Genomic DNA, 12,122 nt, shown 5'->3' on the forward strand with positions numbered 1-12,122 from the left:
CTTGAGTAAATCAAATTATATATATATAAAAGAACAGTTTTGCAAAATACCATTTATACTTAGTTATATGTTTTCTTAATTGTTTTATGTTAATCGTTTCTGCAGCCCCATACAAAATATAAATACATTTAAATAAGAAATTTACCTTCAATTTATTTTAGTCCACTGTGTGCCACAGCAGCATTCAGTAAATTAATTTGAATATCAAAATTTAAATTTATACAATTCTCACCTATGAACGTGTCTGACATAGGTCCATGGCCAGAGTCCCAAGCAGTTGTTAGTTCACCGAGAAGGAAATAAAGTTTTAAGCTTTAAAATGCCGGGGGCTTCCCTGGTGGCACAGTGGTTAGGAATTCGCCTGCCAATGCAGGGGACACGGGTTCGAGCCCTGGTCCGGGAAGATCCCACATGCCGCGGAGCAACTAAGCCTGTGCGCCACAACTACCGAGCCTGAGCTCTAGAGCCCGCGAGCCACAGCTGCTGAGCCCGTGTGCCACAACTACTGAAGCCCACGCACCTAGAGCCCGTGCTCCCAACAAGAGAAACCACCACAATGAGAAGCCTGCACACCACAACAAAGAGTAGCCCCCGCTCGTCGCAACCAGAGAAAAGCCCGCTTGCAGCAACGAAGACCCAATGCAGCCAAAAATAAAATAAATAAAATAAAATAACTTTTTAAAAAAAGATTTAAAATGCCAAAAGAAATTTAAATTTATATATATGAATTATTAGTAGTAGAAGGTTCTAGAATAGGATTACTGTATTGCCTTGTTTGTTAATCATGTTCTGTTTTTCTTGTGTGCATTGATTTAGGAGATATAATTCAGTTCACAGCCTATCCAAATCTATATAATAAACAGTGTGTTAGTACTAATTTTTACTTTTTCTAGGTTTTAAAACGACAAGGCTATGATGCGGCTTGCGATATATGGAGTCTTGGTGTCCTCCTCTATACAATGCTCACTGGGTGAGTATGTACCATATGTCGTAAGCATTTATTTATCAATATTTTGTTTAAATTATCTAGGTTTATTTTTTCAATCTCTATGTTGTAATATCTTTCCTTCCATATTTTCTCATCTTGTTTAATAATACAGTCCTATCTCTCTCTCTCTCTCACATTTATAGCTATATCATTACTGTTTTCTATAGTGTACTGTTATTAATGTCTTGAGGTCATAAGTTGATTTTTTTCCATATCTTTTTTGTAGTCTAGTTATGTCATAAGCATATACTGTTTTTTTGGTTTGTTTTGCGGTACGCGGGCCTCTCACTGCCGTGGCCTCCCCCGTTGCGGAGCACAGGCTCCGGACGGGCAGGCTCAGCGGCCATGGCTCACGGGCCCAGCCGCTCCGCGGCATGTGGGATCCTCCCGGGCCAGGGCACGAACCCGCGTCCCCTGCATCGGCAGGCAGACCCCCAACCACTGCGCCACCAGGGAAGCCCCACATACTCTTTTAAATATTTTATTCTAGAATGTGTCATATCTTATTTATATTATTGTGTATTAAATCTAAATTAATATTTCATAACTTACATCTTGACCTGGTGCTTTATGAAGCTTCATGTTGTTATTTTTTTACTTTAGTAGGTTTTAATAAAGTATTACATTAAATGAACTACTTAGAGTACTTTTGGATACTGCAAATAAATATAAAAATTACCAACCAAAAAAGAAGTTTTATTCATTAGCATTTTAATTCTATTATAAATTAGTTACACTCCATTTGCAAATGGCCCTGATGATACACCAGAGGAAATACTGGCACGGATAGGAAGTGGAAAATTCTCACTCAGTGGTGGCTACTGGAATTCTGTTTCAGACACAGCAAAGGTAAGTATGGCTTCCTATTAAAAGCTTTTGAGAAAATAATTTTTCATAATCCCTAGTGAGAAAAAATAATATCAGTTAGAAACTTGTTTATAAAGTTGTATTGAAATGATGTTACCAAGTAACTCGAACTCAAAAATTGACCACTAATTTTGTTTCTTTCCCAGAATATATTGGTTTGGCTTTATTATCTATATATCTCAGACTACTTCTTACTGATGAACATGATGAATAATAATGGTGATGGTCTTCATGATTTGTGTGTCTCCTCTGTGCCTCACACTGCACTTTACCTAAATTATCCCATTTAATCCTCTTAACAACCCTGTAAAATAGGTGGTAGAGTCACCATTTCACAGTAGGAAACCAAAGCCCAGAATTTTAGTGTGAACTTACCCTCAGTTATACACCAGGCACATGTGGATGCTCAAAAATAAATAGCTGATTCCAAAGCCCTTGTTCCCTAGAATAACTACACCATTTTCTATTTTTGGTCCATATTATGAAGAAAAGGGTCAATCTTCTTCACAGTAGACAGTAATTTAGTTTTATATGTCTGCTTGAAATCTATTTGGAAAGGCTTTCTCGCTGGAAGACCTGCCATCCCCTGAATAACGCTGATTTGCTTTCTAACCCTGCTCTGTTTCCCTTTTTTTTTTTTTTTAGTTTCACTTTATTTAGAGAAAACTCTTTTTTAAAAAGAAGAGCAAAGTTTTTCATTTCAAAATAAGGAAAACATAGAGGAGATGAGGAAGATACATATTGGTGAAAAGTGCTGGCTCATTTTGCTTAGAGGTGGATGCTTGAGTTGAGGTGATTGCATTAGTAAATAGGGTATGTCAGAAATTTTTATAGTTACTTTTGGCATAGAGATGAAGCCTCAGTTGACCAGCTTAATGCCTGTGTAGATAATATTTAGTTTTGTAACTGTATTTAAAGTGATAGGTCAGCCTTTCCCCTTGTTTAACAATAAAATTTTTTAAACCAGATAATTCATTTTTCTGGGTACTTGTTTACTTTTTTTTTTTTTTTGCGGTACGCAGGCCTCTCACTGTTGTGGCCTCTCCCGCTACGGAGCACAGGCTCCGGATGCGCAGGTTCAGTGGCCATGGCTCACGGGCCCAGCCACTCCGCGGCATGTGAGATCTTCCCGGACCGGGACACGAACCCGTGTCCCCTGCATCGGCAGGCAGACTCTCAACCACTGCGCCACCAGGGAAGCCCCTTGTTTACTTTTTAATTCATGTATTGAGCACCTACAATGTGCTTAATAAGTGAAAGCTCCAGGGATAAAAGATGTGACTCAGATGGAATTCCTGATCTCAGACAGCTCACAGTCTAGTTGGGAGATAGCCAAAAATATACAGTACAGTGTCACATGTGCTGTTACAATGCTCTGTTTTGTACGCTAAAGAAGTTCACAGATGATGCTTGATCAGAAAGATTTCAGGGAAAGCTTTCCAGAAGCAATGAAGGGATTCGCCACGCAGCTTTGGGAAGCAGAAGGACGTAGTCCATCCCAGGCTGAGGCATCAGCCCATGCGTGGTCCTGATGGAATGGGAATGGCAGAATGCCTCCAGGGCAGGGCAAGGAGTTTGGTATGACTAGTACCAGGTACCCGTGAGAGGGTAGCCGATGAACCCCAATTATGGAAGGCTTTGTCGATCATGCTCAAGATTTGGAGTTTACTCTAAGTATTGGGGAACTGTTGAAAAATACTAAGCATTGTAGTGATCAGATTTTCCTTTTTCAAGGTCACTCTGTGAAGTAGTAGTTCTTATCCATTGGAGTCCACCACAAACTTTGTCACGATCGGTTGTCAAGCATATCAAGTAATGTTACCGTAGAAAGTATCAGAGTTTACATACTGCCTGCTTTTTTTAATAAGTTAAAGCAAGTCGAGGTTATCTCTATAATTTTTATAATTTGGTTCTCATTCACTTGCATTTTATTATGCTTTTTTGAGTGCAAGGCAGGTGAGGATGAGATACAAATAGAGCACAAAAAATTGCATCCAACTCACAGCCTATCTTATGAATGCCATGTGATTACTAATAACGTTTGCTAATTTGTCCAGTTAAGACCTGTGATTACAAGTATAATGTAATACGGTGAATACCCACAAAATTGGGAAGTAGAAAAAAAATAAAAATAACTCTGTAATCTTTGAGGGGAGCATTTAGAGCCCTCAAGTTAATTCCTGTTATTGGACAGTTATGTACTGCTTTTCAGCATTACCAATAGCACAAAAACGTCTTAAGTAGCTGAAAATTACTTATAAATAAATCCACAAAAATGTAGAAAACTCAGAATATCTGAGGGAAAAAAAGAGCCAAAGTCCTTAAAGATACATAAAATGTGGTAAATTTACCCTTTGTAATACACCAAAATTACTGTTACTCAGGGAGGAGAAAACAAAGACCTAAGTTTTTGCTTTTTTTAAACAAATTGTCATATTGAGTAAATTGCTTTGCACCCAAAGGTCTGCTAGTGGGAAAAAATAGTGTCATAGAAGCCAAGGAAGAATACTCAGCAGTATCAGGTGCTATAGAAAAACAAAGGTTTAAGTTTATTTTATTATTCTTTTTCCCATTGTAGGACCTGGTGTCAAAGATGCTTCATGTGGACCCTCATCAGAGACTGACTGCTGCCCTTGTGCTCAGACATCCTTGGATCGTCCACTGGGACCAACTGCCGCAATACCAACTAAACAGACAGGACGCACCGCATCTAGTCAAGGTGAGCGGCCCATTTGGGCACTGTGTGCCACATGTCCTCCAGGAGAGACTATGAGATGCCCTCTCCGTACCACAGCACCTTGCCCTTTCACTTTGCCTCTCAACCTGCATCCAGTTCTTGCGTGGGAATCTCTTACAGTGGGTGATTTAGAAAAGAAAAAGTCAAGGCATGCCAAAATAGCATAATAAAACCAGTTTAGGAATGATTTCTGAATTTATCAATCAGATAAACTTTATGGATTTCCTAACTTTTCTTTGTACCTGTCTTTCTTACGCACAACCCAAAGCAGACTCTTGGAGGTTGTCAGCAGTGGCAAAATACAAATTCTAAAACAGCATGCCTTGCTGACTGTCATGGTAAAGGATTGCAAAGGAAAAACAAATTTAATAGTCCTGAGAAAAGTAAGGACTGCTTGTTATGAGCCCACCTCATAACAAGTGTCAAAGTGTGCCTCTCTCATTGGTAATTTCAACCTCCCACATTGGCCTCTTCAGTTTTAGTTAAATCAGAGGATTTGACCTGTGTGGTTATTTTCATTATGAGCCTAATAAAATCTATATAAATTTGCATATGAAGAAAATATCTGGGAAAAAATCATTTCATATTCTGTGTACAGGTGACTACCCATTGTCATTATTTGTGACCTTTCTTTCCTGTTTTCAGGGTGCCATGGCAGCTACATACTCTGCTTTAAACCGTAATCAGTCACCAGTTTTGGAACCAGTAGGCCGCTCTACTCTTGCTCAGCGGAGAGGTATTAAAAAAATCACCTCTACAGCCCTGTGAAGTGACCTCAGTGAGATATTTGGTACCATGGTGTAAGCTGATAGCACAAGTTCTGGCGACAGGTAGCACATATCTGAGAGACACCTGCAGGCACACACTGTCCCAGCTGGTACCCATAATGCTGCTGCTCCTGCTGCTCTCCCGCTTTCGTCTCTTCTCGCTTTAAATGATTGTTAGCAGGTTAGATTTTCCTGGAGCTTCGGCTGAACTGAAAATGGAAACATGATGAAGATATATTCACTGAATCAACAAGAAGAATAATGAACATATGAATACCACCTAAAAATACACTGAATAAAGTACTCTACACCACATAGCATTATTTTTATAGGAGATATTTCATGTCCCTTAAATATTCTTTGTTAGTTATAGGGATGGACAGTTTATGTTAAGCACTTAGCTTAAACAATCCGTTTATATTAGCACTGTATCCCTTGTGCCATCCAACATTTTGTATGTTTTTGTAAACAGTTCATATACAGTACATTTCTGTACTGCTTTCTTTAATGTATACATGCCTTGTTTAACTTGGAATCTATTATTAATCAATTGACTATGAATTCTGGTTAAATAGTTCACCTGGATTAACGGTATTGTTGGACAGCCCTAAAAATGGCCAGGTTGTAGAACAGCTGTTGAATGTAATACTTCCAAAATGTACATAACTTTCCCCATGTCTGTTTCACTGGTTCGTTCGTTTGTTTCTTAAAGTCAGGTGCTCTGTCAGGCTAACCTAGAGAGCTGTTATGGTAAAGAAAGTTATCATATGTGTGTGGTATGACATCAAGAGTACACCTGTGAAGTTAGTCCATATACTTTGCAACTCCTTAGGGTCTTTTTTCCTTTATTAAGGAAGTAGTCCTTGCACTTTTAATCTTAAATAGTATCCATTCTTAGTAGTTGACATAAATTTCGGATTTTTCCCAATATACATCAAAGGCCTTTAAGAGGCATGGTGAAGAGACTGGCGAAGGAAAATTTAGCAACAGGTCATTGAAGTCCCATTGAATATTTCATGTTTAAATAGATCAAATTGCAGAATTTAGCATATGAATAACAGGATACCTGTTCTTGTATACCTGCAGGAAAAGTATGCTTTTTTGGGGAAAAAAAGTAAATCATAATGAATTCTATCCCATTAAGATGCTCTATATTAAACACTAATTTGAATGTAATAAAGGCCACAGGCCTCTCTATGGAATTGGACTTAAACTTTCTTATTCTAGGGAATAAAACATTCTTGATCAAACAATCATAGCTGAGGTAGGCTAAGTGAATGTTCAGCATTGAGTGTTTTCTGAATTCCTCCTGATGATTTATAGCCATATAATGCTTTTCTTTTTTTTTAAATTTTTATTGGAGTATAGTTGATTTACAGTGTTGTGTTAGTTTCATATAATGCTTTCTTTAACTTCAGAAATGATCACTTTTCATAATGGTCACTGGATCTGCTTAGATTAGAGTATTCGTTATCTACATCTAATTTGTTAGTTTCCACAATATCATTAAAGAAACTTCTGCATCCATTATTACCTGTATCTTTGCCAAGCTACCTAGCATATATCAATATGTAATATGAAAAACATATGAGCAAGAAAAAGGTGATTTAACTTATCTCATCAAGAATGTGCCTGAACAGATCTTTCCTAGTCATGTACTAAGTCATTTGCATCAGAACTCTTTTTTTCCTGCCAGAAGCTTTAAATCTTCCCCTGAGAGTACAAAGCCAGGAAAGCATGGTTTATCTAAATATCTTGGAAGCCGCTCATTATTCCTTAATTTCTCCTCTGTGCAATTAAAGGGAAAGAGAAAATGTATCATGCCTTTTGCCCAAGTGACACAAAATGATTATTGCATAGAAAGCAAATGTAAGTTTATCTTCTAAATAAAAAATGTATAGGAGGAGGGATTTCAGAAGATCTAGATGGAGAAAGTTTTTAAATATTCTTGAGTATATGGATGCTAACTATTAACAGCTGCTTTCCAATGCCTGGAAAGAAAGCTTTGCTTTTCTTTCTCCTCTATTAAGTGTTCCCAACCATGGTCATCCCAAATTCTTGTCACTTTTAAAATGTTAATGTAACTCTAGGCAGAAAAAAGATAGCATTTTCAGATTTTTGACACTAACACTATTCCATAAGTGCTTAGGTGTATTGCCCATCATCATCTTTTAGAACCAGAAGTAAATGTGTAAATGCTTTTAAATTATCTAGTCCAACTTTCTCATATTGCAGGTAAAGAACCTGAGACCCAAAGCAAAGACTAGAATCCTTAACTTCCCTTTCAGTTTTTTTCCCTCATAACACCGTGCTGCCTTCCCCTCGTATTATCACTCGACCACAAACTGAGCTGTTCAAAAACTATATATTTCCTGGGGCAGTCCTCTACTGGTATATGAATGCCTTCTTTGCCTAGTACAGCTGCCAGTTTTATTGGAGAAAAGCAAGTTATATGTTCACAAAACTGAAGGCTTTCTGCCTAAAAAGCAGTTCATGAGTATAATTTATTTCATCAGTGATTCTGGTGTTCCTATTGCCTTTGACAGAGCAGACAAACTTGGCCAACAATGTGCTCTAAATGTAATGCTTGTGCTGGGATAACCTTTCCATTAATTTCTCCAAGTCCAGTTCCTCCTGGCCCCTATAGTTGTGGTAGTGAGGCCCTTTCCCAGTTAGTCCTGCTGGTTACCAGGGCTTCTCCCAGGAGGTTTTATTTCAATCTGAAAGATATTTCAATATGAAAGAAGGAACTAAACTATCAGGCCACCTTTACAAACCTCCTCTTAGCTTATAATCCACAATAATATCCAGAATGGTAGACTTAACATTACCAAGCACGTACTGGAAAATATGGATCACACTACCATGTGTTTTGTAGCTTCCCTTTCAAGTGATGATGCTAAATTAAGGTAAGTTTTTTGTCCTTTTAAGCTGTCATATAAGTAAGTCATTTCAGCTCCTAATTTATAGATACGTCTTCTTTCTAAGTACAATAGACCCTTCACTTTAACAGATCTGATATGGATTCATTTATTCACAAGCAACCCCAAAAGTCCAAAAATATAATAATTTTGACAGGGCACAGAATCAAGATGCTGTGAGGCTGGAGACTGACGTGTGGGAAAAGTCACTTAGTGAGTGTCTGGAGAGGGTGTGGTGTGTGTGCAGTAGAGATTCTACATTTCACACACAGTGGGCTGCAAAGAGCAGGTTTGGGCCAACCATTTCCCAACTATTTTTAAGAAGTGGTTGCTGTTGGGACCAGGGGACATCTTGGGAGGTGGGGCTAGCCTGTTAGCTGTGCCCTGTACCCTCAGCCCAGGAAAGGTTTCATGAATGGGCAGCATGCGTTGGGTAAGAAAGAGGCTGGGGTACGTCCAGCCTCAGGTGAGAGCAGAAAAGCGTTCAAGATTTGGGGGCTTGGTATAGATGTGCATCACCATGAAAGTCAGCGATACACATTTCAACATGGCTTTGATTTTCTCTACTTCCTGGCCTTTATAAATGAGCTAAAATTTTTCAGGCTTCTTTACTATTGAGAATTCTCTCTTATGGTGGTATGCAGCATTTGAGATTTATGAAGGCATTAGGACAGATATCTCAGGAATGTAAATGGTCAGAAAAGGTCTGCTTTCTGTGATGAACAGATATGATGGGTTCCATGGCTGCCCTTGGTGCTTAAACCAGGAGGTTTCAATCCAGTCCTAGAGTTCTGTCCCTCCGAAACGTCCAACTCCATGTGACTAACAAACTGGATGTATACTTTGAGCCTTATTTAATTCACAGATAAGTTGACTTAACTCAGCATTTTTATTTCAATTAATGAAAATAGTCCTCTTTTCACCTCCAGATTGCTTACATTTTGCTGGTCTCCCCAAGTGACCATTGGTGGAGACCAGTTAATGAAGGAATGAAACTCACTTTCTTGGGAGTGTGGTATTCTGCAGAGCCACGCTTAACCACTTTTTCTAGTGAAGAATCTACAGAATGATAATAACTAAATATGGATGGCCAAGAAGAATTTGTATCTACAGTGCGCTTTATGTATTTTTGACACTGCTGTATTCTGTGTGATCGAGTGACTTGTAACTGGTTCCAATGTGACTGTTTGCAAAGAATTCTAGTAACTAAGTCGACTTAATTTTCTTAAGCCTTGTATTACTATCAGTCTCACATTTACCACTTTGATTCCAGTCTTTTAACTGTTCATACCAGGGCATACCAAGGGTTGGGATGAGAGCCTACTTCCTACCTCTTAAGGCACTTTCCTCATTATTTTGCCATATAACCTTGAAGTGCATGATAAGCTGTTTAAATGTCCATGACTTCTCCCAGAGCAACTAGCAAAGTATATGACATTGAATAGAGATTAGTGGAAAGGAAAATTTAGAGACTAAGTTCAGAGGTGCAAACCTCAAGAAAACCTCTTTAGAGCACATACCATTTGAGTACAATGTATGTAAACGTACGTGAGAAGAGAGTCGCTATAATAGTCCTCTCTGAGTAGATTAGTTCAATATCTAATGGAAGTGAAAATCTTTACTCCTATTATCACTATAGTACTGAGTGAACTGTATACTGAGTTTTTCAAACAAGTACTTAAAATAGAACTTAAATACAAAGCAAGGGCATAAGGATAAAGGTTTTGGTTTGCGTTTCTCTAAGTGTAGTTTACCATCTAAGGCTTTGTTTTTTAATTTTTAAAAAAAGCTTCAAGGTATTGCCATTCCTTAGCATCCTTAATGATTATGGATGATGAGTTTTTAACTCTTAAAATTATATACCTGTATTGTGTTTATCTTAACTCTTACCCTAAGCAAAAGGGAAGGTATACACCTAAGGGATGTAATTATTTTGCATTTTTGGCCATGGGTGGGAAAGGGATGGGTATCTACTTAAACAGTTTTTAAAAAAGAAAAAAATCACAAATATTTTTCTACTATTATATATGATTTTACTTTATACTAGTTTCTCTCTAGTAAGGCATGCCAGAAGCCCAAGGCACCATATCATGAGTTCATATGTATTGTACCTTTTATTGGTGGTTAAATCGCATCAGATGCTTGGCCCTGCTGCCATAATTACGAAATGCTTGTAAAGGATTAAATATCACTGAATACTTTAAATTGTTTTACTTAAGAGTCTAATCTGGGAAGTTTTCAAATCATACTATTAATGTGTAATCAAAGCTCTTTCAGATGTATCCATGAATAATCCTGGAACAATATTGCTTGTATTCCTGTCACAGAACAGGTTTTGTAATCTTTAAAAGAAATGAAAATTTATATAATAAAGTTTCAAATAAATTCATATATGTCCCTTTATGAGATTATTTCAATTATATGACTGTTAATCCTTCATATTATCAAATTATTCTATCTGAAGTATACATTTGTCAAATTGGATTGATAGACCTTAAAACAGGAATGTTTCTGAGTTAATAAGAAGTGCAAAATAATTTTTCTATGCAAAGTCTTGGTTAACCCAAAGAGTTTGTCAAATCAGACTCATATCAGTCATAGATCGTAGCCAATACCAAATTTGATTAATGATTTAAAGGATACAGGGCGATCACTAGGCACAGGTGAAACAGTCTTCTCTTGGAGAAGTCCAGCATTACCAGGCTTAGCTCCACGATGCCCTTTTTCTCCCTCATTACGGTGCATTTTGAATTCAAAATGAAAGGACAGTTTCCTTCTGGGCAGTGTTTTCAGAGACATTGTATAAACAAAGGGAGTCGTTTGGTTTTGCATCGTCCTCTTTTTATACCTCATTAATTACACAATTTAAATGATGAGCCCCATTCTCCAGCCAACCATGCCTCATAAATTCATAAATTTCAGGTTTTACAATAAGCCATCTCTATAGACCAAGTGCGTCTTGCTACAAGCTTTTGAGAGAGAAGAATTTTTCATTTTCTTTCCGCTAGTAAATATTATTAGCACTTTTAAAATGGAAATTTGGGGAATTCCCTGGAGGTCCAGTGGTTAGGACTCCAAGCTTCCACTGCAGGGGACCCGTTTTTGATCCCTGGTCAGGGAACTAAGATCCCCGCAAGCTGCGTGGCACAGCCAAAATAAATAAAATGAAAATTTGATTGAGGTCTTGATTCCTGGTAGAGAGGGAATGGGTTGTAGGCCTGCAGCTAGCCCTTTTCTTCACAGTTGACATTTTTAGTAGTTTTATACTATGATGGTGCATTAGTCTGTTAGGACTGCCACAGCAAAATACCACAGACTGGGTGGCTTAAAAAACAGAAACTTATTTTCTCACTGTTCTGGAGTCTAAAAGTCCAAGATCAAGGTGCTGGCCAGGTTGTGTTCTTCTGAGGCCTCTCTTGTTGGTTGATCACCTGAACTTCTATCTCAGGAACACCCTGAATTTCCTTACATCCTTGCCTTTATACTGCATCCACTGAGCAGTAACTATGTTGGAAGAAACCATACAATTATGCAAAAGGATACCACTGCAGATTTATGTTATCCGATCTCAGCTAAGCTCTCAGTATCGTTTGTCAATTATTTTGTTTTTTCCTTGGACAGACCCATTTTCCCATTTCTTTTTTTAAAACAGCTTTATTGAGATATAATTTACATACCATAAAGTTTACCCATTTAAAGTTTTTTAGTATATTTACAGAGTTGTGTGACTATTATCATAATCTAATTTTAGAACATTCTCATCATCCCATAAAGAAACTTTGTACCCTAGTCAGAGCCACCATTGTCTTTTTTTTTTTTTTTTTTTTTTTTTTTTTTTTTTT

General features: G+C 37.7%; 1 protein-coding gene across 4 annotated transcripts in view; it reads left to right on the forward strand.

Annotated features, from left to right (window-relative positions):
- Positions 1-10,669, forward strand: part of RPS6KA3 (ribosomal protein S6 kinase A3) — a 107,350-nt gene extending 96,681 nt beyond the window's left edge. For all 4 annotated transcript variants that reach the window (XM_024739426.1, XM_024739427.1, XM_024739429.1 and 1 more), the window contains 4 exons: positions 894-970; positions 1,720-1,837; positions 4,434-4,574; positions 5,238-10,669. In XM_024739426.1, the coding sequence (XP_024595194.1) occupies positions 894-970; positions 1,720-1,837; positions 4,434-4,574; positions 5,238-5,360 (459 nt within the window). In that variant the 3' untranslated portion in view covers positions 5,361-10,669. The remainder of the gene's footprint in view (positions 1-893; positions 971-1,719; positions 1,838-4,433; positions 4,575-5,237) is intronic.
- Positions 10,670-12,122: the final 1,453 nt, after the last annotated feature.

The sequence above is a fragment of the Neophocaena asiaeorientalis genome, unplaced genomic scaffold (assembly GCF_003031525.2).
Source record: "Neophocaena asiaeorientalis asiaeorientalis breed wild unplaced genomic scaffold, Neophocaena_asiaeorientalis_V1.1 scaffold194, whole genome shotgun sequence".
Taxonomy (NCBI): Eukaryota; Metazoa; Chordata; class Mammalia; order Artiodactyla; family Phocoenidae; genus Neophocaena; species Neophocaena asiaeorientalis.